Source organism: Dama dama, chromosome 22, assembly GCF_033118175.1.
Source record: "Dama dama isolate Ldn47 chromosome 22, ASM3311817v1, whole genome shotgun sequence".
Lineage (NCBI taxonomy): Eukaryota > Metazoa > Chordata > Mammalia > Artiodactyla > Cervidae > Dama > Dama dama.
Genome location: NC_083702.1, coordinates 23,074,931 through 23,102,882, shown reverse-complemented (window position 1 = coordinate 23,102,882; position 27,952 = coordinate 23,074,931). Strand labels below are relative to the sequence as shown.

At 45.6% G+C, this 27,952-nt stretch overlaps 1 protein-coding gene across 1 annotated transcript; it reads left to right on the top strand.

Annotated features, from left to right (window-relative positions):
* Positions 1-27,266, top strand: HEBP1 (heme binding protein 1). The gene is made up of 4 exons (XM_061125047.1): positions 1-178; positions 10,830-10,968; positions 14,602-14,782; positions 26,656-27,266. Exons 1-4 carry the CDS (start codon positions 101-103, stop codon positions 26,831-26,833), a joined length of 576 nt encoding a protein of 191 aa, XP_060981030.1. The 5' UTR covers positions 1-100; the 3' UTR covers positions 26,834-27,266.
* Positions 27,267-27,952: the final 686 nt, after the last annotated feature.

Below are 27,952 nucleotides of genomic sequence, written 5' to 3'. Positions count from 1 at the left end.
CCCTCCCGCACTCGCCCGGGAGCCCTGCCTCCGCCGGCTGCTCCAGCGGTTTTCCCCTTCCCAGCCTTTCCCCGCGCGTCCTGAGCACCGCGGCGACACCATGTTGGGCATGATCAAAAACTCGCTGTTCGGGAGCGTGGAGACTTGGCCTTGGCAGGTCCTGAGCAAAGGGGACAAGGTAGGCCCACAGGGCTGTTGAGGACCGGAAAGGGGGCTCTGCTGGGAGGAGGGGGGACAGAGACAGGATGGGTTTGAGGGGAGAATCCCAGCTTAACGAGATGGGCTGCGCCTGTTGAATGCACGGGTCCATTTATACATTACAAACGTTCTGAATGTTTGTGTGCTGCGAGGTCTTCGGTTGCAGGAAGGACTGAAAAAGTGCTTATCTTTAAGAAGCTCCCAAACCGTACTTGGTGGAGAGCAGAGTTTAAAAGAACAAGATCCGTGCCGCGTGGAGGTAACTGTGGAAGGCCAGGAGCACCTAGCAAGGAGCAGTCCAATTCTGCCAGTGGGTGACGGCGAGGCCTTCGCAGAGGAAGTGCCTTCAGCTGGGCCTCGGGGCTATGCAGGAATGCTCAGGAATGAAAAGAGCCTGTGCAAAGGCTCAGAGCTGTGAAATGGCTTGTTGGTCAATGGAACTCCCAAAACTGGGCGCCTAGAATACAGAATGAGTGAGGCATCAAAGCAGTTTTCCCCCAAACTGACATCAGAGCTCACCCAGGCAGATTGGACTCCTCCCTGAAAACAAGGAATCTGCCACTGGGTGATAAGCTCCTTGAAGGCAGGTACTTTGTGCTCCTCCTGGCTGGATACTGAGCTCCCCACCCAGTGCTTCTTTTGTTAAAAAACCATGTTGTCTGGGCGGCCAAGGCCAGGTACCCATTATGCAATCATCACACAAAACCCTCAACTAGAGTCTGGACTATTTAAGCAGCTAAGAGCCAGAGGCCTGTGCCTTTGTCTTTAACTGTCTCTTTACTCATATGTAGAATGAGCAGTTTAGATCTAGCAAAGGTGACCTTTTCAGATGCCTACAAGCTGCCAGGCACGTGATGAAAATGGGTGACAGACTGAGGCAAGCTGAGGCTAACTGGAGTGAGAACTCAAGTCCCCATCTACAAAGAGTGATTCCAGGCAGTTGTCATGCAGTGGTAAAGAAGCCACCTGCCAGTGCAGGAGATGCAGGAGATGTGGGTTCGATCCCTGGGTCGGGAAGATTCCCTGGAGGAGGAAATGCAACCCACTCCAGTATTCTTGCCTGGAGAGAATCCCATGGACAGAAGAGCCTCGTGGGCTACAGTCCGTGGGGCTGGAGGGTCGGCCACGACTGAGTGACTGAGCACACACGTCATGCATCGATGTGAACCAGAGTTGCCAGGTTTTTAAGGAAAACCAGCAATCCAGACTCTTGTGTGTGAAATCTCTAGATATAAAATGTATTCATTCAACAAATAGCTGTTTGTTAAGTGCCAAGTGAGGGTCAGGTACTCTTATAGGAAGCAGGGTAAAATAGTGAACAAAACTGGAAAAAATCCCTGTCCTCGTGGAGCTTCTGTTTTAGTGACTAATGAACAGTTAAATGTCAGATATTTCATGTATCAGGTGGTGATCAGTACTGTGATCAAAAAAAAAAAAAAAAGCAGAGAAGGGGAGGAAGGACTAGAGAGTGTTAGGCTAAGGCTGTAGTTGGAATAGGGCAACTGTGTCAGTTTTAACTGTTACAAATGTTTGTAAACACTGCAGATCAGGTGGGCAGGAGGAGGTGTCTATGATGGGATGTCGCCCTTGTGCACACGCATGTGTGGACTCAGCCCAGTGACCTCCAGGGTCCTTGTTGGCCTTGACACTGAAGAATCTGCCTGTTAACTTAAACCTCGCAGAGAACTTTCCTTTCTGTAAAAGACTTGGGCCCACTTTGTCTTTGGGGTACAGGATTATTTGCAATGCAGGCTGAGGGTTTGGTCTCCTGGGAGAAAGGACTAGAAGGAGCCAGGAGGATGGGAAGAAGGGAGAGACCAGGGTATTTCTCGACTCCTTCTCCACCCTATGAGGTCTCTGGAACCAGGAGCTTCTCTGGGGCTCCAACTCTTACTGGCCAGGTTACCATGGTTCTAGTTTTCACCACATGACCCAGGTATCCGAGCTCAGGTAACATCACCCTCCCTCCACAGCCCTGTAGGGCTCTTGCAAACCTCTGGGTTGCTTCACTCTTCCCTGCTGGGCTTCTCAGCTCTTTTGCGAAGTTGTTCAGTCATGTCCGACTCTTTGCAACCCCATGGACTGTAGCCCACCAGGCTCTTCTGTCCATGGGATTCTCCAGACAAGAATACTGGAGTGGGTTGCCATGCCCTCCTCCAGAGGATCTTCCCTATCTAGGGCTCGAACCTGCATCTCTTACATGTCCTGCATTGGCAGGCTGGTTTTCTTCACCACTAGCGCCACCTGAGAAGCCCCTTTCAGCTCTGTTAGTATCAGTGAAGTCAATTCCTTGAGTCAAGGTGCCTCTGTTCAAAAGTCTTTTTCCTTATTAGCCACTTCTCAGTGCAGAGTCACCTACCACTGATTTGTTGTCTCCAGGCATAAATGCACCTCCCTGATAAGCATCTTTTCTCAACCTTTGGTAAGAATATGGGGCCAGTTTGCAGCAACATGGGTGTACCTAGAGATTACCATACTGAGTGAAGTAAGTCAGACAGGAGAAATATCATATGACATCCCTTATATGTGGAACCTAAAAGGAAATGATACAAATGAACTTACAAAACAGAAAGAGACTCTCATAGACTTAGAGAACGAACTTATGGTTGCCTGGGAGAAGGATGAGGAGGAGGAATAGTTAGAGAGTCCTGGATGGATATGTACAGACTGCCATATTTAAAATGGATAACCAAAAAATAAATAAATAAAAATAAAATAAAATGGATAACCAACAAGGGCCTACTGTATAGCACAGGGAGCTCTGCTCAGTGTTATGTGGCAGCCTGGAGGGGAGTTTGGGGAGAATGGATACGTGTATGTGTGTGTCTGAGTCCCTTCCATTCACCTGAAACTATCACAGTGTTGTTAATTGGCTATACCCCAGTAGAAAATAAGAAGTTTGAATTATGGGGCCATACAGGGTATTATTACCAAGCCGAAGCAAACCATTTAACCCGAATGAACCTCAGTTCCTGCAGCGTAGAAGGGGTATCAATATATCTCCTCCATCCACTCCCAGAGTTGATAGAAATCTTACATTTTTTTTGAGAAACATGAAAATGACTTATAAACTAAAACACCCGACAAATGTAGTGATATTGTTATGTCAGAACTCAGCTCAACTCCGCTTTCAGTAGCTGCGTGGTCCTGAGTAGCTTAACCTCTCTGATGCTGATGAGGGGGTAAAAATAATTCACGTCTTATTGAAATTTAAATGAGAACCATTTATAAATTGTGCAACAGAATACCTAGCACTTGATTGTTAACTTTCCCTTTCTTACAGGTAATTTGGGATAAGTTTCTTAATCTCTCAGGCTCAGCTGGTAAAGAATCCATCTGCAATGTAGGAGACCTGGGTTCAATCCCTGGGTTGGGAAGATCCCCTGGAGGTGGAAAAGGCTACCCACTCCAGTATCCTGGCCTGGAGAATTCCATGGACTGTATAGTCGATGGGGTTGCAAAGAGTCAGACACAGCTGAGCGACTTTCACTTCACTTTGCTTAACCTCTCAACCTCTCTGAACCCTCAAATTCCTCAACTGTAAGATGAGAATAACAGTGCCTTGTGTGACAATTAAACATTCAAAGACTCTTAAAACCCTTTTAAAAGATATATACACTTTCAGGGTGTTATTATCGTGAAAATAATCTTTTTCTGAAATGATCTCTCCTCGGAAAGAGTCTTAAGTCAGAGAAACTGTTGTCCACTGTCCTGGGTCAATGGATGGAGCGCATGGTATGCACCAAGTAGCTTGAGGTTAGGTTCAGCCAGATGTTCAGGGCTGATTCCAGGTACCTGCCGGGCGCACAGGCTGCTGCAGACCTTATCAGGTGCCTTCTGCATTGCCTGGAGGGGGAGAAGGACGCACAGCTCTCTGTGTGGGGTTGGGCGGGACTTGTGGGTTCTCAGTGCAGGACTGATATTACTAAGGGGCATCTTCATGGGATTTGTTTCCAGCCTGTGCACAAGGGTTAGGACCCCACCGCCTGGCTCGGAACCCTGGCACCACCTCTTGCCGCTATATCTTGGGCACCTTGCTTAACCTCACGTGCTCCAGCTTCATCTGAAAATGAAGATAAGAACATTTCACTGGGTGGTTGGAGAGTTGAATGAATGGATCCACATAAAATGTGTCAAATAATACAGGACACATAGAAAATACTCAGCTTGATCCTCATTATCATTATTGTTATTCCCTTAGAATGAGAAAGCTGTCTTCCAAAATCCATGTGTATACCCACCAGATCAAGTGGCAAGGGGGAAAAACAGCCTTGCAGAGGACTTTGCAAATCTCATAGCAAGAGGCATTCTTACAACATCTCTGTCTGGGGCTTGACTATGGTTCCCACTGAATGTTGAAAACTGGTGTTTGTGGCCACTGGCTGAAATCCTCATCAAGTATCTGGGAGCATGAGCTAGCTGAATGTGGGGCAAGGAAGGGTCATTATTTTGTTCCGTGTAGCAAGGAAATGCACTCAAGGTGTTAAATTTGAAGAATCAAATATGCTAACAGTGTTAACTTAGGTGCTTTATTTTCTGCAGAAATAGAGAGAACCTATTTAAATTGAGCTCCCTGGAGAACAAGAGTAGTTGGATAATAACCCATCTCTCAAACCTGAATTTTCTTAGTGATCCAGCAGTTCAGATGAGAAGTTGCAGACGTAGATGCTGTGAAAACAGGGGGTACCTGTTGGAGAACCTCCTTCAGACAGTGTGATGCAGCCTTCCTCCAAGACATATATAGTTAGGCTAGGGTCTCATCTCTCTAGCCATCTATGGTTGCCGAATTCCTTGTCGTTAGAGTAAAGCCAGGTTTCACCCCACGGCCTCCTTTCCCACAAATCCTTATAGAGACCCTGCTGTATATATGAAAGACATGGTCCTCGATGCTGAGAGATAACACTGGTAAACAATGCAGACAGTCCCTGACCCTGTGGGGCTTATGGTTCCCAGTAGAGATTAAACACGTTATTATTCCATTACAATTTCCATTGTAATTATATTCCAGTGTTGTTCAGTTGCTAAGTCATGTTGGACTCTTTGTGACCCCACGGACTGCAGCACGCCAGGCTTCCCTGTCCTTCACCATCTCCTGGAGTTTGCTCAAATTATGTCCATTGAGTGGGTGATGCTATCTAACCGTCTCATCCTCTGTCGCTGCCTTCTGCTTTTGCCTTCAATCTTTCTCAACGTTAGGGTCTTTTCCAACGAGTCAAATCCCCTTCAGGGATCAGAGCCTTGTCATGGCGAAGGGGCTTGCATAACTCAGTGTAACTCATATTACATCAGATATCGGTTTTGTGCTTCTGTCAGTATTTTTCTTTCCCATGTTTTTCCCCTATGAATTCATCTGGAACATTTCCGATTACAGGGTTTTTTCTTAAATGTCCCGTACATTAGTCTTCTTGCCTCAATGGCCTAACATTTTCACTCTAACAAAAACAATGTTCCACAAATTTCAGGTATAGTATGAATTCTTTAGACAATAAAACAATACATGGGAAGGGCTACACAAGCATGTTTGACGTTTCTGAGAATAGTACCATGTGAAAACCCTGATACTTTTCTTTACCTGAAATTACAGAGTTTACAGTGATTAACTGTGAAGCGGCAAAACACCTCTGTTAATAGTGAGGGAATGGCAGTGAAGCTGGTTAATATAAATCTTCTATTGAAATCCTATGTACCCCATTTCCTAACTCTACAAAAATACCCATAATCTTCCATGTTGTTTAAAGAAAGGGAAACAGTGGACAAATAGCAGCAAGGAAATAGCAATAATGAAAACCCTCTCAACCAACGAGCAAGTAAATAGAAGCAGTATTTCTACTTCTAAATCTAAATGCCTCTACTCTTTTCTATTCTAGAACATTATAATCTTTTAAGCAAGCAGCCGAGCTATGCCTGTTGCCTTTTCCTTTATGACCTGATGTTTATGGTCGTATCCTAAGCCAGAGCAATCATGAGCATTTCCAAATAGGCTTGGGCTTTTCCAGGGAGGCCTGATCACTATATGTTACATTTCCAAAAATTAATACAAAGCCCAACAACAGTAAGACAGAAAGAGGAAAGAGACATACCGGGCCCCCAGGACAACTCCTAGGGGAAGAGTTGCCTTGGAGGTTCCTCTCTCATCCCATGACCTTATCACGGTCTGGGTACGTCCCGGTGATTCTTGAGGGGACCTATCGGGTCCCCGGGGCAGCCCCGTGTGAGGAAGAGCTGCCTTGCAGGTTCCTCTCTTGTCCCATGACCTTGTCACGGACTGGGCGCATCCTGGTCCCATGAGCTTGTCACGGACTGGGCGCATCCCGGCAGCTCCCAGCACCATTCCAGTATTCTTGCTGTGAGAACTCCAAGAACAGTATGAAAAGGCAAAATATCATGGGGCACCTGTTTTAAACTGGGATCCTCTCTGAGGAAGTGACTTTTAGGTTGAGACCTGTTGGATGACTAGGAGTTTATCACGCAGAGAAAGGAAGGGAACCCCCAGGCAGAGGGAGAGGCAGGTACAGAGGCTCTGAGGCAGGAATGACCAAGACATTGACAAAAATAGCAGAAGGCCAATGAGGAGGTGCTCTGGTGTGGCTGCCAAGGCAGGTAGACACTTCGGTGGTGCCTGAGCCATCACAGGAAAGAGCTTGGTGAATGACAGCTTTTGGGTGGGGATTCATGAACATGATTTATATAGAATGCTCTGTATACATTCCCTGGGGTTTCCCAGGTGGTGTAGGTGGCAAAGAATCTGCCTGCAATGCAGGAGACTCAGGAGACTTGGGTTCGATCTCTGGGTCAGGAAGATCTGGAGGACCACATGGCAACCCACTCCAGTGTTCTTGCCTGGAGAATCCCATGGACAGAGGAATCTGGCGGGCTGCAGTCCTTGGGGTTGCATAGAGTCAGACACGACTGAGCACACAGCAGCACAAATATACATTCCCTGGGCAACACATCCTCTTTCACAGCTTTGGTTACCCCTCTGCTGATGTGTCCCAACTGAGCCAGGCCCTGGCTGAACTCCGGACCTGTTTGTCCAACTGTACAGTGGACTGCTTGCTTGTAATAAGAGGCAAATGAACTGATGGATTTGTAAGCACCCTTCCAGCTCTTACTGGAGAGAGCTGGTCATTGGTTTCTCCATTTGCAAGAGAAGGAACTGAATTGAAAGATTTTTGATGCCCTTGATCTGAGTTTGACACGGGCCTACAAGTGTCTGTCAGAAATGCCTACCTCTGTACCTAAAGAGAGAGGCTGAAAAACACTCACTTCATCCCTCATGGAGCTTGCAGCCTTGTGACAAGTGTTAGACCACTGAGTGAAAGTCACTCAGTCGTGTCTGACTCTTTGTGACCCCGTGGACTTATACAATCCGTGGAATCCTCTAGGCCAGAATACTGGAGTGGGTAGCCTTTCCCTTCTCCAGTGGATCTTCCCGACCCAGGAATCGTACCAGGGTCTCCTGCATTGCAGGCGGATTCTTTATCAACTGAGCTGTCAGGGAAGCCCCTAGACCAGAGTCTGGGGATTTAAATTCTGGTTCCTAGTTTCAGACACTTAGCAGCTCTATGTTGTTCAGTCACTAAGTCATGTCCGACTCTTTGTGACCCCATGGACTGCAGCACACCAAGCTTCCCTGTCCATCACCAACTTGCGGAGCTTGCTCAAACTCAGGTCCATCGAGTTGGTAATGCCATCCAACCATCTCATCCTCTGTCGCACCCTTCTCCTCCTGCCTTCAGTCTTTCCCAGCATCAGGGTCTTTTCCAAGGAGTCAGTTCTTTGCATTAGGTGGCCAAAGTATTGGAGTTTCAGCTTCAACATCAGTCCTTCCAATGAACACCCAGGACTGATCTCCTTTAGGATGGACTGGTTGGATATCCTTGCAGTCCAGGGGACTCTCAAGAGTCTTCCCCAACACCATAGTTCAAAAACATCAATTTTTCGGTGCTCAGCTTTCTTTATAGTACAACTCTCACATCCAGACATGACTACTGGAAAAGCCATAGCTTTGACTAGGCTGACCTTTGTCAGCAAAGTAATGTCTCTGCTTTTTAATATGCTGTCTAGGTTGGTCAGAGCTTTTCTTCTAAGGAAAAAGTATCTTTTAATTTCATGGCTACAGTCACCATCTGCAGTGATTTTGGAGCCCAAGAAAATAAAGTCAGCCACTGTTTCCATTGTTCCCCCATCTATTTGCCTTGAAGTGATGGCATCATATGCCATTATCTTCGTTTTTTTGAATGTTGAGTTTTGAGCCAGCTTTTTCACTCTCTTTCACTTTCATCAGAGGCTCTTTAGTTCTTCTCTTTCTGCCATAAGTGTGATGTCATCTGCGTATCTGAGGTTATTGATATTTCTCCCAGAAATCTTGATTCCAGCTTGTGTTTCATCAAAAGGGGAAGGCTGGGAGAGATAAATTAGGAGTCTGGGATTAACATAGAAACATTACTATATGTATTAAATAGATAACCAACAAGGATCCAGTGTATAGCACAGGGAACTATACTTAATATTTTGTAATAACTTACAAGGGAAAAGAATTTGAAAAAGAATATATGTCTGAATCATTTTGCTGTACTCTTGAAACTAACACAACATTGTAAATTGACTATACTTCAATTAAAAAAAGAAAAGGCATGTATCATCATGCATCCAATCCATAAGGGTAAAGTGTTATTTTGTGAAACTTTGCTTCAGACATGTATGTCCGTGATAGGCCATGATGTAAAAATGTATTTCTTGTTCTGGATTGTGGGTTTTTAAGTTTCAAAGTACTGCTTTACTGTATGTTCGGGAATGCAAAATTATATCGTGTTTGTTTGTGTGTGTACTGTCATGTCTGACTCTTTGCATCCCCATGGACTAGCCCACCAGGGTCTTCTGTCCATGGGATTCTGCAGGCAAGAATACTGGAGTGGGTTGTCGTTTCCTTCTTCAGGGGATCTTCCCAACCCAGGGGTTGAACCGATGTCTTATGTCTCCTGCATTGGCAGGCACATTCTTTACCACCAGGGAAGCCCAATATCATAATGAGACGTCAAAGGGCAAGGAGGAGGAGGAGGGCTGGAGGAGAGCTGTGTGGGCGTGTAGGGTAAAGGTAATGACTTTAGGACAGAGTCGATGCAGGAGGAGATCACTGCCAAGGAGGAAGGTTTGAAGGGGAAGTGACAGGGTCGCTGATTTCTCAGGGGATGCGCTTAGTGAGACGGGCTGGGAAGAGGAGTCATGACTGGGAGTACAGTGCGAACAGAACTACTCTGACTCTTCTTGAAAGGCAGTCCTACTAGATTGAGGCTAATCTCGGGGCCTCAGAGTTTTGTGGGCTTGTCATTGTAGTTGTTTCCTCCTTTGCCATTTTGATTTCTCTTTTCCTGCGTGCATGTGTGCTCAGTCGCAAAGTCATATCCAACTATTTGTGACCCCATGGATATAGCATGCCAGGCTCCTCTGTTCATGGAATTATCCTGGCTAGAAAACTTGGAGTGGGTTGCCATTTCCTCCTCCAGGGATCTTCCCAACCCAGAGATCAAACCCTGGTTTCCTGTGGCTCCTGCATTGGTCGGCAGCTTCTTTACCCCTGAGCCACCTGGGAAGTCCTCTCTTTTCCTAGATCTCTTATTATTCAGATGTTGGATCTCTTGGCTTGATCCTTTTCCTTTTCTATTTTCTACATCTTTGCCTTTTTACTTGATTTTCTAGAATATTTCCTTCAATTTTATCTTCCAACCTTTCTGCCATATTTTTCCTCCTCTGTTATATTTTTAATTTCCCAGAGCTCTTTGATCTCAGACCATTCTGTTTTTACAGCATTCTGGGGCTGTTCTGGGTGGTTTGGGATGTAATATCTTGTTATTTCTCTGAGAATGTTGATTATATGAAGTTGTTTCATGTTCTTGATAAGGCATGTTGTAAAAGTATTTCTTGTTATGGATTGTGATTTTCTTTTTAAGTTTGAAGGCACAACTTTACAATGTGGCAAAGGGTGAAACAAACCAATACAACACCAATCACACAAAACTCTGAGGCCCCAAGACTAGCCTCAATCTAGTAGCAGGGCTGTAATTCAGGAAGAATCAGAGTAATTCAGTTCACACTGTACTCCCAGACGTGACTCCTCTTCCCAGTCCGTCTCACTAAGCAACACCCCCGTGCCCCTGAGAAATCAGCTGCCCTGTGTCACTTCCTCCCAAATCCTTCCTCCTTGGCAGCAATCCCTTCTCTGCTGTCTCTAGGTCTGTAAGAACTCTTAAGAGTCTATTTCTTATGGTCCTTCATACTCCGGCCTGTCTCTTCCACTGTCACCAGGGTTAGGCTCATCATGTAAAGCTCCTTAGCAGTTTGGGCCTCTTGTAACTGGACTTTTACTCCTTGTAGGGGCTTCCCTGGTGGCTCAGATGGTAAAGAATCTGCCTGCAATGTGGGATACCTAAGATCGGTCTCTGAGTCAGGAAGATCCCCTGGAGAAAGGAATGGCTACCCACACCAGTTTTCTTGTCTGGAGAATTCCCTGGACAGAGGCTACAGTCCGCTGGGTCACAAAGAGTCGGACACGACTGAGCGACTAACACTTTCAGAGTCCTCACAGGTTGCTCCCCCACACCTCTTCAGCGCTGTGTCTTCTCTGCCTCCAGGGAGATGTCTCCTACGAGGAGAGGGCCTGTGAAGGCGGGAAGTTTGCCACAGTGGAAGTGGCAGATAAGCCTGTGGACGAGGCTCTGAGGGAGGCAATGCCGAAAGTCCTGAAGTATGTGGGAGGCTCCAACGATAAGGGTGAGTGGCCCTCAGGGGTGGGCTCTGGTCACCTGGGCCCGGGCCGCAGTCTCACGTCATCGATGGGAAACGCGGGAAGGGACCCCACGACGCCTGTCCCCACCTGTTTGAGTGAAGTGAGACCTTGCTGTCCTGTGTGGGCAGGGAGGCTCTGGGGAGACCCCCTGACTTCATGCCCGCTCAGTAGCCCTGAGTTCATGCTTCTCTCCCTGCTATGAAGACACATTTGTTTGTTCGTTTTTTATTTTTTAACCTTACAGTGCGTATCTTTGGATTGGTGGACTGGGTAAGGTGTGTCCATGGTAAGCCAGGCCACAGAACAAAGCTGACCTCCGACTTGAGACCTCTGCTCCCAGGCTGAAAATCTCGAGTCAGCCCCCTAGTCGCTCAGATTCTATGGGGTTCTGAAGATCAGTGAGTGATGAGCGTAGCTGGTCCCCAGCTCTGTTCTGGCAAATCAGGAGCCTGAGAATTCTTAGTCCCCTTCTTAAACACTTGGCAGTCCATGGGGATTCCCTGGCCATCCAGTGGTTAGTACCAGTGCTCTCACTGCTGGGGTCCAAGGTTTGATCCCTGGGCAGGGAACTAAGATCCTGCAAGCCACGTGGCATGGTCTAATAATAATAATAAGACTTGGTAGTCCATGCTGGCTGTCTCCCTGTTTTTGTGATAAAATGAGAGGCCTGAAGTTTCAGTGTACCTGTTTGCATGCAAACCATATTTAAATAGGACTTTAACACTTAAGGGCTTCCCTTGTGGCTCAGCTGGGAAAGAATCCACCCGCAATGTGGGAGACCTAGGTTCGATCCCTGGGTTGGGAAGATCCCCTGGAGAAGGAAAAGGCTACCCACTCAAGTATTCTGGCCTGGAGAATTCCATGGACTGTATAGTCCATGGGGTCACAGAGTGTCAGACACGACTGAGTGACTTTCTTAAGCTCTCTAACTTGGTCTGCACTTTAGAATCAGTACAAACCCAAAATGGTTCAGAATACAAGATGAAAAAAAATGTATTTCATATTTAGGATATATCTCAAGTTGATAAATGAGAAAGAAGATCGTATCAAGCTTAGTAATATTTGTTAGAACCAAAGAAATCAGGCTTTGGACATAACTCGACCAGTAGGAGGTCACAAAGAAGTCTTTCCCTTCTTAGCACTGTCATAAATTTTCTTCAGAAGAATATGTGTGTAAAAATTACAAACTCATCAAACATTTTTGAAAATAATAAAACAGCACCCCAGTCCATCTTTTCTAATGTAATCATTATCATCTTTGAATGTATTTTTAGGGCTTTTTAATAGGTTTGTGTGTGTGTGTGTGTAATAAAGTTTTATTAAAGTATAAAGGAGATAGAGAAAGCTTCTGACATAGGCATCAGAAGGGGGCAAAAGAGTACCCCCTTTGTTAGTGTTAGCAATGGAGTTATATACTCTTCAATGAATCCAAAGAATGTCTGGAGGTTGTAAAGACCTCACCAGACCTACTCCCATAATTTACATTTTAAGATAACAGAATTAGCCAGAGGGTTTAATCCAAAGACTGTCCTCAGGCAGGATACATTATTATTATATAATCCTAAGGAATGTAGAGGAAAAAAAGTAAAAAAGTTTGTCCTTTCTTCCTCCTTGAATATCCCAGACCTCTGTCTCCCTGGGGACCCCAAGACTTCTTATCAACCTGCCTAGGAAATGACTCTCTCATTCCCCCCTTTTCTTTTAGGAGAATTATGTTGCCTAGGGAAAAGGGGCGTCGTTCTCATTCCATAACTGCTTCTGAGCTGACAAGGGGCGATGTCCCTAAATTGGTGAGGCAACATATTCTCCTAATCCTCATAGTGAGGATGTCTGATCCAGGGACTCCAAGTAATGGTTGGAGGAGGCTGTGGCACTCATAGGAGCTCGGACAACTATTTGTAAATTAAAAGCTTTTAGATGGTTAGAAAACCCCATTATACAGTTACAGATGTAAGGCAAAATAGTCATTAAACCAAGTTAACATCAAAATGAAAAGTCACATTATGTCCATAGTTACATCAGTCCATCTTAAGGTTGTTAGATGTCATCAGTTTAAGAAGAGGCATCACATGCGATTGTTGAAGGTATTTGCAGACTTGGAGAAAGTCCTTTCCTTGAAGTGGAGATGTCCACCATGGGACGCCTTTCACAGATGAAGAAGGGAGTGGTCCACAGACCCAGCAGTTAGACCAATTGTGGAATGCAGCATAGGAGTGAGCCCAGGACAGGAAGGCATTGTCTTGAGGATCAAACGGCAGACTCAGGATTTCTGGAGTCAACAGAAGTAGGCTCACATAGATTATCAGGCCCATCTTGTCCTGAAGGATCCTATTTTTAATAGGTTTTTAAAATGTAATCATAATAGCATCTTCCCTGGTGGCTCAGATGGGTAAAAGGTCTGCCCACAATGCAGGAGACCCAGGTTCAATCCCTGGGTCGGGAGGATCCCCTGGAGTAGGAAATAGCAACCTACTCCAGTATGCTTGTCTGGAGAATTCCATAGACAGAGGAGCCTGATGGGCTACAGTCCATGGGGTTGCAAAGAGTCGGGCATGACTGAGCGAGTCACACACAATATGTAATCATAGTGTTTGTGCAATATATCCTGTTTCTGTTCCTTATTTCATAATTATTTTCCATTGTAGCTAACTAGTCCTAAGCATGACTATTCAGAGCTAAGTTGTATTGCATCATGTGCCTATAATTTACTTAGACATATTCCTCTTTTGAACATTTATATAAATCCCAATTTTTCACAATTATAAATTCTGCAAGGAAAATCCTATTCCCTAAATAGCCTTTTTCATATTGTAGATTATTTCATTAAAATCAGCAATTATGACTTCTCTGGTAGTACAGTGGTTAAGAATCCGCTTCCACTTGCCAGCAGACAAGTGGGGTGCCGTGGGGCAACCAAGCCCATGCACCACAGCTACTGCAGCTCGCGTGCCCAGAGCCCAGGCTCTGCATCAAGAGAAGCCACTGCAGTGAGAAGCCCAAGCATCGCCACTGGAGAGTAGCCCCCACTCTCTGCAACTAGAGAAAGCCCATGCACAGCAATGAAGACCCAACACAGCCAAAAATGAAAAATTAAATAAAATTTAAAAATAAATAAAATCAGCAATTAGACAGGAAGTACTCTGTTGTTGTTTAGTCGCTAAGTTGTGTCCGACTCTTTTGCGACCCCATGGACTATAGCCCACCAGGCTCCTCTGTCCATGGAATTTCCCAGGCAAGAATATTGGATTGGGCTGCCAGGGTATCTTCTCCAGGGTATCTTCCCGACCCAGGGGTCAAACGTTCATCTCCTGCATTGGCAGGTGGATTCTTTACCACTGTACCACCTGGGAAGTAATTAGACACTGATATATTTACAGTCTTGATATATATTGCTAAATAATTTTTTCCAGACAAGTTTGAATCACTACCTCTAGTATGTACAATTAAGAGTCACTTTATATGTGTGTGGTGATACACACTAATGCCTGAAATGCCTATTATAAATTTCAAGAACAGCAAATATTGTCTTGAAAGAATGAGACCAGCAGATGGTCCATGGGCCTGAGCAGGTTCTGTCTCTAACACCCATGTCTTTCTGTGGGGTTTTATGTTTTCAGGACTTGGAATGGGGATGACAGTTCCTATTTCCTTTGCTGTGTTCCCCAGTGACAATGGGGACCTACAGAAGAAACTAAAAGTCTGGTTCCGGATTCCAAACAAGTTTCAAAGTGACCCGCCAGCTCCCAGCGATGACAGCATTAAGATCGAAGACAGGGAAGGCATCACTGTCTATTCCACGTAAGGAGACAATTCTTTGGGCATCCAAGGGTAGCACTTGATTTTCATAATCACTTCTTGAATCATCTGCCATGAACATTTGCATTTAAATTATTTTTTTTTCAGTTTTGAGCTGTAATTGATACATAATGTTGCATTAAAGTGTACAACATAATGCTTTGATTAGATAGTTATGAAATGATTACCAATGGAAGTTAGCATCTTTCATTTGACAAAATTCCAAATCTTTTTCCTGAGATGAGAAATTTTAACTCTCTTAGTAACTTTCAAATATGTAATGCAACATACAGTGTTGTTAACTCTAGTCATTTTGCTGTACCTTACATCCCCAAAACAGATTTATCTTATAGCAGGATGTTTCTACCTTTTGTCCACCTTTACCCATATCTCCCACCCCCTCACCTCCCCACCCTATGGCAATCACGAGTCTTTTCTGTATCTATGAGTTCAGATTTTTTTTAATTCCACATATAAGTGAGATAATACAGTATTCCCCTATCTCTGTCTGTCCTATTTCATTTAGCATGATGCCTTCAAAGTTAATCCATGTCATCACAGATGGCAAGTTTTCCTTCTTTTTATGGCTGAATAATATTTCATTGTATGTATATTCCACATCTTCTTTATCCATTCATCTGTCTGTGGACTCTTAGGTTATTTCTACATCTTGGCTATTGGTAAACTGGTGCTCCTGTGAACATAGGGGTGCCTTTGTCTCTTCAAGTTAGTGGTTTCATTTCCTTCAGATATATACCCAGAAGTAGAATTGCTGGATCATGTGGTTTTTATTTTTCATTTTTTTGAGGAACTTCCATACTGTTTTCCATAATGGCTGCACCAATTTACATTCCCACCAGCTTTATACAAGGATTCCCTTTTCTCCACAGTTGTTACTTCTTGTCTTTTTCATAGTAGCCATTCTAACAAGTGTGAAGTGACATTTCGTTGTGGCTTTGATTTGCATTTCCCTGCTGACTAGTGATGTTGAACACCTAATTATATACCTTTTGCCCATTTGTATGTCTTCTTTGGAAAAATGGCTCTTCAGATCCTCTGCCCATTTTTTTAATTAGATTGTTTGGAGTGTTTTAGTCTCAAGTTATAGGAGTTTTTAACATATGTTACATATATATGACTTGCAAATAGTTTCTCCCATTTAACAGTTTGCCTTTTTCCTTTGCTGTGCAGAACCTTTTTAGTTTGAAGTAGTCTCACTTGTTTAGTTTTGCTTTTGTTGCCTGTGTTTTTGGTGTCCAATACAAAAAAAAAAAAAAATCATTGTCAAGACTAGTGTCAAGGAGGCTACCCTCTGTGGTTTCTTCTGGGAATTTTACAGTTTCAGGTCTTATGTTCAAGTCTTTTATCCACCTTGAGTTGATTTTTGTGTATGGTGTAAAATAGTGGTCCAGGGACTTGCCTGGTGGTCCATGCTCTCAATGCTTCCATTGCAGGGAACATGGGTTTGATCCCTAATGGGGGAACTAAGATTCCACATGCCACACAGTGTGGGCAAAAGTTAAAAAAAAAAAAAAGATAGTGGTCCATTTTCAGTATTTTGTGTTTGACTGTCCAGTTTTCCCAACACCATTTATTAAAGACACTGTCCTTTCCCCATTGTACATTCTCAGCTCTTTTGTTAAAAATTAGTTGACCATATATGCTTGGGTTTATTTTGGGGCATTCTATTCTGGTCCATTGATCTATGCATCTGTTTTTATGTCAGTATCATACTGTTTTGGTTATGATAGCTCTGTAATATAGCTTGAAAGCAGGAAATGTTATGCCTTCAGCTTTGTTCTTCTTTCTCCAGATTCAGGGTCTTTTGTGGTTCCATACAAATTTTAAGATTTTTTTTCTACTTCTGTTTAAAAAAAAAAAATTCCGTTGGAATTTTGATAGGGATTGCATTTAATCTGTAGATTGCTTTGAGTAGTATGGACACTTGAACAATATTAGTCCTTATCCATGAGCCTTTTGTCTTCTCCAGATTTTCAGATTAATGTTTTATAGTTTTGGGTGTAAAAATCTTTCACTTCCTTGGTGAAATTTATCCCTGGTTATTTTGTTCTTTTTGATGCAATTGTAATGGGATTGTTTCTTAACTTCTCTTTCTAAACTCATATTATTGATGAATTAAGTAAGAAACGCTGAGTACTAACAGTTTCTCTCAGAATTTCTTCAGCCTACAGCACACAAACACTTGCATTGTATCTAAGTAAACGCCTTTATGTGCTGTGTGTGTGCGCTCAGTTGCTCAGTTGTGTCTGACTCTTTATAACCCCATGGACTGTAGCCCACGAGGCTCCTCTGTTCTTGGAATTTCCCAGGCAAAGAATACTGGAGTGGATTGTCATTTTCTTCTCCAGGGAATCTTTCTGACCCAGGGATCAAACCCATGTTTCTTGTGTCTCCTGTATCAGCAGGCAGATTCTTTACCACTGTACCACCTGGGAAGCCCAAGTAAATGCCTTTGCCTGTTGCCAAATTGACTTGGATATAGAGAATATCCTCCCAACCCCAGCTGAAGCTGGACACCTACATTAGCCACAGCAGAATTCTGGAAGAATCAGAATATCTAGGTCAATCTGTAGTTTGGGGTCATGAATACCTGGGGAGCATAAAGGGCTAGAGATATCTCTAGCCCCCCTTGAATTCCCCACATTCCCCTTGAATGCCAGAAGGGCAGGGAATGTTATTCATGGTCTGTGGGCTTTTAATTTAATTTAATTTAATTTAATTTAATTAAATAGGGCACACATGCATCCTATTGTTCTAGTGCTGTTTGAAGGGCCTCACGTGGGGTCCAGGTCCCTTGACTGTAGAGAACAACAGGTGCATGTGTTTTCATCATTTTATTCTTTAGGCCTCAGCCTCTCCTAAGAAGTCAAGTCTCTTCTGGATAATCAGGGACTTCCCATTTGTTAAAATCCTCCTGTGTGACAGGAGTGAAACCATGGAGAGATGAGCAAGACCAGAAGCTTCACCAGGGTTCTGCTCTAGAACAACCTCATGAAAAATACACAAATAATCTCCCACTGGACAGTTTTTGTCCACTCCTGGGGTCTCCAAACTTAGTTACTTTTATCTGCACTGCTCCAGCTCCACCCACAAGGGTGCAGCTTTCAACACAGCTGCTGCGGCTGCTAAGTCACTTCAGTCGTGTCCGACTCTGTGCGACCCCATCGATGGCAGCCCACAAGGCTCCCCCGTCCCTGGGATCCTCCAGGCAAGAACACTGGAGTGGGTTCCCATTTCCTTCTGCAATGCATGAAAGTGAAAAGTGAAAGTGAAGTCGCTCAGTCGTGTCCGACTCGTTGCGACCCCATGGACTGCAGCCCACCAGGCTCCTCCGTACGCTAATGCCGACAGTGTAAGCTTGGCTGCCCTGGGCTGTCCTAGACTGGGTGACGCAGAGCCCCCCAGAGGACGCTATGTGCACTTCAGCTGGACGGCTGGAACTGGAGCCGCCAACTCCCACTGCAGTCCTCATTCAGACTTTCCAGCCTTCACTGCAGAGGCTGCAGAGAAAGCAAACTCTACTTGGAGCATGTCAAGACTGTCTTTTCACAGGGCAGAGAGTAAGGTAGGGAGGCGGGGTGCCTGTTGTGCAAAATTTAGGGAGGCGCTCACTCTCACAGTTGTCTAGTACATATAGGGTAGGCCCTGAGAGTGAAAGAAAAGTGAAAGTGTTCGTCACTCAGTCGTGTCTGACTCTTTGTGAACCCATGGACTGTAGCCCTCCAGGCTCCTCTGTCCATGGGATTTCCCAGGCAAGAATACTGGAGTGGGTTGCCATTTCCTACTCCAGGGGATCTTCCCAACCCAGGGATCAAACCCAAGTCTCCTGCATTGCAAGCGGATTCCTTATTAACTGAGCCACCAGGGAAGCCCCTTAGTAGCCAGAATACTTCAGTAGAGAACCTTCCCTCGTCTACTGTTTGGTTTCCCTAAGACAAAGTCATAGAGAGAAGGCAAGATACCTTCTCTTTAGCTTGATGCCTTCTCTTTATCAGTTTCCAGAATAATGACTTCTTTTCTTAACATCCGCCAAAGGGGAGATATTGTTGATCTCTGTTTTCTGAGTATCAATATAAATATATGAATTCAAACATAATTGATGTGTTTCAATTGTTTGCAGTTATTATTCTCATTGATGCTCAAATTTTCCCATCTTTGGCCAGTGAGAGCCTCTTCACTGGCCATGGTCAGTTGATTGGTTGGTCCTTTTGGTTTCTTGGTCCTTTTGACATGACCCTGGTAATCTCCAGTAGCTTCCTTGGTTATTGGTAGGACAAGCTATTTTAAGCACACATCTTAACATTTCTTGCTCTAGAGCTGAAATTAGCCATTTCGCCAAGGAACCCTGCTACCCCATGGTGGAAAAGGGACTCTCTTTAAAAGGTACTTTTCAAGCCAGGTCTGTGGAAGTTTCCTTTACTACAATTTAAACGAACTTCTCTCTTCTCCTAAACAGAGGAGAGTGTCTAGCATAGCTTGGTGAATTTTTTTTAGCTTGTTTATTATGTCTGATGGACTTTCTTGGATTTCATTCCCTGGGTCAGGAAGATCTCCTGAAGAAGGGAATGGCACCCCCACTGCAGTATTTTTGCCTGGAAAATCCCATGGACAGAGGAACCTGGCAGGCTACAGTCCATGGGGTCGCAAAGAGTCGAACCCGGCTTAGCAACTAACACTGACTTTATCTTTGATGCTTTTAGTATCTGATCATTCCTCCACTTGCCACTTGGTGTCACTGCATAGTCAAGTGTGCATTTAAAAGTACCCTTCTGTGGAAGGCAGTTAATGACATAGCCGAAGGTACAAGTCCTGTTTCACATACACATGGGTGCCCACTCACTTCAGTCATGTCAGATTTTTTGCGACCCTGTGAACTATATAGCCTTCCAGGCTCCTCTGTCCATGGGATTCTCCAGGCAAGAATACTGAAGTGGATTGCCATGCCCTCATGGGAGGGATCGAACCTGCGTCTCCTTCAGCTCCTGCATTGGGCAGGCGGGTTCTATACCCCTAGTGCCACCCAAGACACCCTTCAAATACACAGTGCGTCCTTAACTCAGTCTTCCTGTTTCGTGACCTTGTGATGTCCATTGATTAGTAGTAGGTACTGCAGATGCTTTTTAAATGAACAGAAGTCTATGAGGAATTAAGAGTTAACAGCTGTCCCTCTGGTCTTTTACAGACTGGTGCTTACAAGGGGCTTTGGTCATCCATTTCCAGGTAGATGAACCCAAATCAGCAGGGCCAGTGCTGCTGCCTTTTGTCCCAAGTTTCCTGGGAGGTTTCGCCAAGTAAACCTCCTCTGTGCCGTGTGTGCTGTGTTCAATTGCTTGAGTCGCTTCTGATTCTTTTCCACCCAAAGGACTATAGCCCACCAGGCTCCTCTGCCCATTGATTCTCCAGACAAGAATAGTGGACTGGGTTGCCGTGCTCTCCTCCAGGGGATCTTCTCCACCCAGGGATCGAACCTGTGTCTCTTACTTCTCCTGCATTGGCAGCCAGATTCTTTACCACTAGTGCCACCTGGGAAGCCCCCAAATCCTCATGCCCTGATGGAACTCAGATTCCCTCCCACTGGGTTCTGTGTTCTGCCTTCCTAGAGGTCCCCTCCATCCTCCCCATCCCGTTCAGATCCATCCTGACTCCTCCGTCTTCCGCATCAGTCGCTGGCTGAGTCCTCGTCACCCCCTGCTGTGCGTTCCCCTCCATCCTTATGACCACGGTCTTCATCATCTCTTGCCTGAACTGTTGCAAGGCCTCTTGAGCATTTCTAGTTCTCCCACTTTTCCTGCCCCTTCTGACTTGTCCGTTTGTCTCCTCCGGCCCTAAAGCTAAGGACCACCCATGGCACTACCGCCCCCTGCTGTTCGACTCTGGAAGCGAGCCTCGCCTGCCTCTGCCTGGGGCACACCCAGAGGTTGGGACCAAGCCCAGAGTAGCAGTAAATCCAGACGGGAGATGGATAGGCTTTGGGTTGGGTCCCAGAGCTTCCACCAGGCAGTGAATCCTTCGGAGTAAAGAGCCTTGTCGTGGCACATGCTGTCTTCTACAACACAGCCCCACTCCAGGGTTCCACCTGGCCTCAGAGCATCCCATCCCCACCTCCCAAAGCCCAGTTAAACACACACGTACAACACACACGTACAACACCCACGACCAGACCTTCACTCACTGACCCAGCACCTCTCGGCCCCTCCCCAGTCTCTGCTCATTGCCACCAACACAAGAGATGCTCCAGCAGTAACAGCTTGATGTCACATCCTCCTTAGCCTCCTCCCCTTCACGTTCTAAGTGGGAACCAATCACTCCTTGTTCCTTGCCCCGAGAGCATTCTGTATGTACCTCCATCCTAATCTTTTCTCCTGCCCTGCATAATTCTTCTGTTTCTGTCCTGACCACTACAGTTGGACCGCGCTGGGGCAGAAAGACGTCCCCATCATCTTTACGGCTCTCTGTTGTCAAGCGTGTATTTCCTGCTCAGTGATGCTCAACTTGTTAAGCCTGGTTCCGTCTGACTGAATGGAATGCCATGCGGTGTTACGCTTCTTTCCCATTGACATGGAATTATCAGCTCTTTGTCTTAGGCGTCTCTTGCCTAGCACAGGAGCTCCCTGCATAGCAGACTCTCCGCAAATCTGTGCCGACCTGTAGATTATGAAAGTTCTAGACCACGCCGAATGGTCAGGCTCAGAGTCGTTCCATTTCTCCTCTTCCTCACTGCACTGCCTGAAAGATAGCACTTGATTATTTTTTGAACTTTGGACCAAAGCGTCCATCTGCTAGCCCGCCTTCATCCCCCTCCACCCCAACCCTTCCACACCTTTTAGTCAGTTCCTTTTGTATTTCTGGAATCCAGGGTGTGTGTTTTCTTTCTCGGTCCCCATGGCAACCAAATTCTTGGGAATACTGAACTCTGACGTTGAGTAAGATTAAAAAAAGACAGCCCTGGAGGTGAGCAGCTTTGAAGATGGAGACTTAGACTCTTGTTAACAGACTTGTATACAGTCTAATGTATAGACTACTCATTTATTTCTTTTGAGGAGCTCAAAGAGCTTATGAACATTCCTCAACAGGCGCAAACATGCCCGTGGACTTGGAAAATGGGGCCCCACATGGTTATCTTCCAAGTGCAGCATGGAAGCTGAGCTCTGAGGAGTGAGGCAGCCAGAGCGAGGCCTCCTTCACATCTTACGGCTCTGGGCCTGGAAGAGTTTGTGTCCTGGCTCATTTGCATGGTTCTGTGATGGAGGTTTGGGAGGGATGGTTAGAATGAAGGCAGGTACACACATGGATCTTTCTGCAGCTCATTCAGCTTTGTTTGTTTCCTTGATGAAGCAAGAGGGAGATTTTCATTCTCGTTATGAGCATCTCAGTCGGCCTGGGAATAAATAGTGAGAGTCAAGGGTTTTTATTCCAGTAATGAATGGAAGAATCCCTGAATGATGACGTTCTCCACACCACTCTGGTGGGTCTCCCTGGACTCAGACGGCTCCTTCTCAGTGGCCTTTTCTGAGTCCTCATCCTCTTCCCACCACCTGGGGACTAGGATTCCCGAGAGCAGCGCGCCTGTTTACTCCCCACCTGGCGTCGTCTGCCTCTTGGCCGTGACCACAGCCAGCACTCACTCACGGGTGATGCCCAGATGCCAGTGTCTGTCACTGGACCCGTCTCTTTCTCCAGTTATTTCTCTGACTCCAGTTCTTTCCAGAGTCTGAGATTTCACAATGCCCTCCACGCACTTAGGGGCACAGTGACTGCTGCATGAATGTGGTTCATTTATAGAGAGACCTTCATATCAACATGTCCCAAACCAGATGATGAACCCACCCACCCCTCCTCTCCAATGGGACTCTTCGGAATTCCTCTTCTGTTTGGCGGCATCCATTTCCATTCAGAGACTTAACTGGAAGCCCTCGAGAATCCTCCCTTCTCCCCACCCCACCCTCGCCCTGGCCTCCCCACCCTCCAACTCACCTCCCAAACTTGCCTTTGTCCAGGCTTTGATTATCTCACATTTGGCTGTTCCTAGCCTCCGTGTCTCCCTTCCCGATCCCTCTACCACCTCCAGAGGGGTTTCTTCAAACTATAGTCTGATGATGGCTGTCCCTTAACCTTTTTTTTTTGGTTGGGGGGGTGGGGGGCACATGTTGTGGCATGCAGGAGCTTAGTTCACTGACCAGGGATCAAACCCATGCCCCTGCAGTGGAAGCATAATTCTTAACCACTGGACCATCAGGGAAGTGCCTAGACCCTTAACTTTAAAACCCCTTGCTGAGTCCATCTTTGTATCTAAGGTCAGGCTCAGAGTCCTTAGCCTGCCCTTCAGCATGACCCTAGTCAATCCACTTCCTTTGAATTCCCACTATTGTGCCATTAGTAGGTGCTTCAGATTTTATTCTACAAGTTAGTGAATATGGAGGCCACCAGATTCAGTGCCCTCATCTTTAGGTCTGTCAGCCCAAAGACAACAACTTTGATTGTTTATCGCAAATTTGTTCATTTAGCCAAGGGGTCTGATATATGTGTTAGGTCAGAATATGCTGGTGGACAAAGAGTGACCAGGATCATTGCCCCCTGGGGCATGAGTCTCCCTACCACGGAACTCAGACCGTAAACAGTGAATAATTTACATACCATGTTAGAATAAATTATATAGTATTCAATATGTTAGAAGGTGAGACGTGCTGAATAAAGAAAAGGATAGGAAAGGAAGGAGAGAAGGAAGGAAGAAATAAAAGGAGGAAGAGTAAGGGAAGAATGGGAGGGGAGTGCTATTAGACGATAAAAAGCATTTTGCGAGGAGGCCTCACTGAGAAAATGAGATTGTCATTTGAGCCAGGTCTTCATTATTAGGCCCTGGGTTCTGGATCTTACTTTTAATTGCCGTGCTGTCCCTCACCTTGGGAGTCAGGGAATTGAACAACTGTTCTGAGCGGACTATAATGTACAGTGACAACAATACCTGCTGTTTGTTGTGAGTTTCCTCTGTGATGGGCATGAGGCTGAGTCGTTTGCAGGGTTTTCTCATCTGTCATCTTCACAACAGTCTTCTGAGAGTGACACCCTCGTCCCTACTGAGCAGATGAAGGACTAGAAGGCTAGCGACATTAAAGCACTTGTCCAAGACCAGGAGCTAGACAGACAGTAGAAGAGCTGGGATGTGAGCCCACAATTAGCCATTTTGCCTCCAGCTGATGAATGAAGAAGGTTAAGGACCAACCACTGCTTTGGATGTTTCTAGAAACCAGTAGCTTAAAGAGTCAGCATTGTCCATTTTCATAGAAAACAGCTCAGTATCAACATGTGAGAGGGAGCTGCAGAGGCACTAAATTCCTGCCCCCCGCCCCATTCAGCATTTGATTGGTTGCAGACTGGTGGTCCTCAGTCTATAGACATTCTTTGAAAATAAGCCCAGTATCTTACAGGCTTTTATTGCCAAACCAGTACCTCCTTAATATTCACCCTCTGTCTTCTCATCCAGTTTTATCTCACTGGAGCCTCAGTGAAGCTAGAACTCACCTTTCTCCATCAGCCTTACATTCTTTCTTGCATAGACTTGAAGAACTAACCGTCACGTCTCCCAAATTGGTCTCGGCCCTGTGTTCTGTAGCTGTTATCTAGACACTGGAATAACCAGCTCTTTCAAGATGAAATCCTGGGTATTTGCAGATCAATAGCCCTGTGATGTATGTGCTGAATACTTAGCAAGCCTGACTAACCGCTTATAAAAGAGCAAAGCATGAGTCAGAGAACCCCACCAAAAATAATGCATTTGGCTGAATCTTGGCTTGGTGTGGATTCAGGCCTTTGAGTCATAAAGCTCATTAGAAATGGGGATGTCCTTGACTCTAATAAAGATTTTAGTGCAGCCCAGATTTAGAGTGGTATATTTAGGGGAGGTCACAGGATGAATTTTTGGAGCAGAGGCAATGACGTAAGGAGAGAGTCATAGTCTTGAAACGACAAGCTTTATTGTTTCTCTGTCTCCACCTTCTGCCATCAAGAGAAATGCCTGATTTAGGAAAATTCTCTTTACTTATTAGAAAATGAAGGCTTTCCTGATTTGAACAGGAGAAGGGGTTCATTGAATCTTCCCTGGTAGCTCAGATGGCAAAGAATCTGCCCTCAATGCAGGAGACCCAGGTTCGATCACTGGGTCGGGAAGATCCCCTGGAGTAGGAAATGGCCACCCGCTTCAGTATGCTTGCCTGGAGAATTCCGTAGACAGAGGAGCCTGGTGGGCTACCGTCCGTGGAGTTGCAGAGTCAGACATGACTGAGCAACTAACACAAACACACAAGGATTTATTGGGCTTCCCAGGTGGCGCTAGTGGTAAAGAACCCACCTGCCAAAGCAGGAGACATAAAAGACACGGGAATCAGAAAGATCCCCTAGAGGAGAGTATGGCAACCCATTTCAGTATTCTTGCCTGGAGAATCTCATGGACAGAGAAGCCTGGTGGGCTACAGTCCATGAGGTCGCAAAGTCAGACATGATTGAGCAACTTAGCATGCATGCATGCAGGGATTTATTACAAGTGATTTCTTGGCGCATGCTTCAAGCTTGCCTTGGAGCCCTCCCAGGGCTTCCTCGGGTCCCTGTCTTTGGCTGCTCTGTATTTTAACAAAGCTGCTACTTGTCCCAGCTGGGATGTGTGAGAAACCAGTGTTCCATCTTCACCCTAACACCCTGGTCCTCCCCCATCCCCTCCACCTCTCCCCCCACCCCCACCCCAGCTGGAGACAGAGAAGCAGCTGGGGCAGCAGAGGGAGCTAGAGAAAACAATGAAGACTTGGCCTTGGGAAAAGTTGGCCTCCCCTCTCTTGGGGAAATTTCAGGAAGGGAAGGGAAGCTCGCCTTTAGTACAGTACTGGTTCCATGAACCCCGCCATTACCAAAATCCAAGAATGCTCGAGTGCCTTATATAAAATGGCATATAATCTGCATACATCCTTCTGTATACTTTAAATCATCTCTAGATTACTTACAATGCCTGTCACTGTAAATGCTATGTAAATAGTTGATGTGTGTCATTGTGCTCAGTCACTCAGTTGTGTCTGACTCTGAACATATGGACAGACTGTAGCCCACCAGGCTCCTCTGTCCATGGGATTCTCTAGGCAGGAATACTGGAGTGCTTTGCCACTTCCTCCTCCAGGGGATCTTCCCAGGCCCAGGGATCAAACTCTTGTCTCCTGAGTCTCCTGCATTGCAGGGGGATCCTTTACCACTGAGCCACCAAATAGTTGATGGCAGGTGGCAAATTGAAAGTTTTGCTTTTTGACACTTTCTGGAAGGTTTTTTTTTTTTCCCCTAAATATTTTCAATCTGCCGTTGATTGAGTCTGCAGGCCCAGAACCCACCAATACAGAGGGCCAATGGTACTGTGTTTCAGGTTCCACATAGTTTTTTTATACCCGTGATTGTAGTTAATGTTCATAATCAATTGGAAGGAAAAGGAAACATACCCCAATTTTGGCTCTCAGGTGTCACTAGTGATAAAGAACATGCCTGCCTGTGCGGGAGACATAAGAGACTCAGATTCAGTCCCTGGGTCAGGAAGATCCCCTGGAGGAAGAAATAGTAGAGGAGCCTGGCGGGCTACAGTCCATGGTGTTGCAGAGAGTTGTACATGACTAACGTGACTTAGCATGCATGCACCCAAATTTTACACAAGATGCTGTGAGGCTCAGTGAGCTTCAGTCCACCCCAGTAGGAAGGGGCAGATGCGAAATCTTACTACTATAGCCTGCTTGTTGTAAATAAGAGTGATGAGTGACTTTTTTGGAAAAAAAATCCCCCCTCTCCCCGGGACTCTGCCCTTTGTTAACCTGCAGCTTGCTCTGTGTCCCCAGGCAGTTTGGCGGTTATGCCAAGGCAGCTGATTACGCTGCCCAAGCCGCCCAGCTGCGCTCCGCCCTGGAGGGCACAGCGACGTACCAGACGGACTTCTACTTCTGCACCGGGTATGACCCTCCCATGAAGCCCTACGGACGTCGCAACGAGGTCTGGCTGGTAAAGAGCAGTGAATGAGTCATTGGCTGAACCCGAGCTCCCCGGGTGTCTGCATCTGTGCCCACTTCCCCTGGGAGGAGGCAGTGCCCCTGTGCCGCTCCAGCAGAACCAACTTCCCTTCAGAGCCAGTCACTGCCAATTTCCTGAGATAAGCACCGTCCAGATGCTGAGGCTCTGTTTCTCTTGGTGGGAAATAATGTACCCACAATACACGTGCGTCCTTATGACTGACTTATAGACAATTCAGTGGTAGGCCAGAAAAACCCAGCAGCATTTTTCCAGCTCTCTGGATCCCCTAAAAACAGATTTTTAAAAATCATGAAAACTGTATTTTTGTTAATCCACGAAGAAGTGTGATTTACGTGTGATCTTTCATATGTAATTCTTAGAAGAGCTTTCTTTAAAAAGAAACCAAAAATAAAGATGTTTGACTTAAAACAGCTGAAACAAATCCTGTTGTTGTTTAGTCACTTTCTCTTCTATCCCCAAAAACCCCAAACAGTGGAGCATCATCAAATGACGAAGGGAGGACTTTTCAGCCTCCTGTTCCATGGTGAGGACACAGGTAATGGGATGGTGTCAAACAGTGAATTAAGAAAAGATAGGGACAGGAACCAAGGAAATATTAATAGGTTGTGTATCTTCATTCTGGATTAAACAGTGAAAAATAGGATAGAGACCAAGGTGGCTGACTGTCAACCTGTGGACTAGTAAAGCAATCTTTTTCCCAACTTCAATCCACTTTCTTGTCCGCATATTTCCCAAAATAGAGGTTGATGAGAAGACCTTGCTCATCCCTCTCCTCCTCTTACTAGGGCCTATAGTAGAACATATGGCCAATATTTTAGATTTAGATTGTTGTATGATTAAGTTGGAATACAGTAGACAGTAGAGATATTAGCAAATATTCAAACTGTGCTCTAGATGTAATGCTCAGGTTCACAGCCTTAAGGCTGCAGGCTCTCTGGAGCTGCACATATAAGGATGCTCTGCATTCCACCACAAACCCTCTTCCCATGTCATTAATATTCTTATATGCAACTCAACAACAAAGAACGAACAACCCAATCGAAAAATGGATTGAAGACCTATAGACATTTCTCCAAAGAAGAAATACAGATGGCCAATAGGCACGTG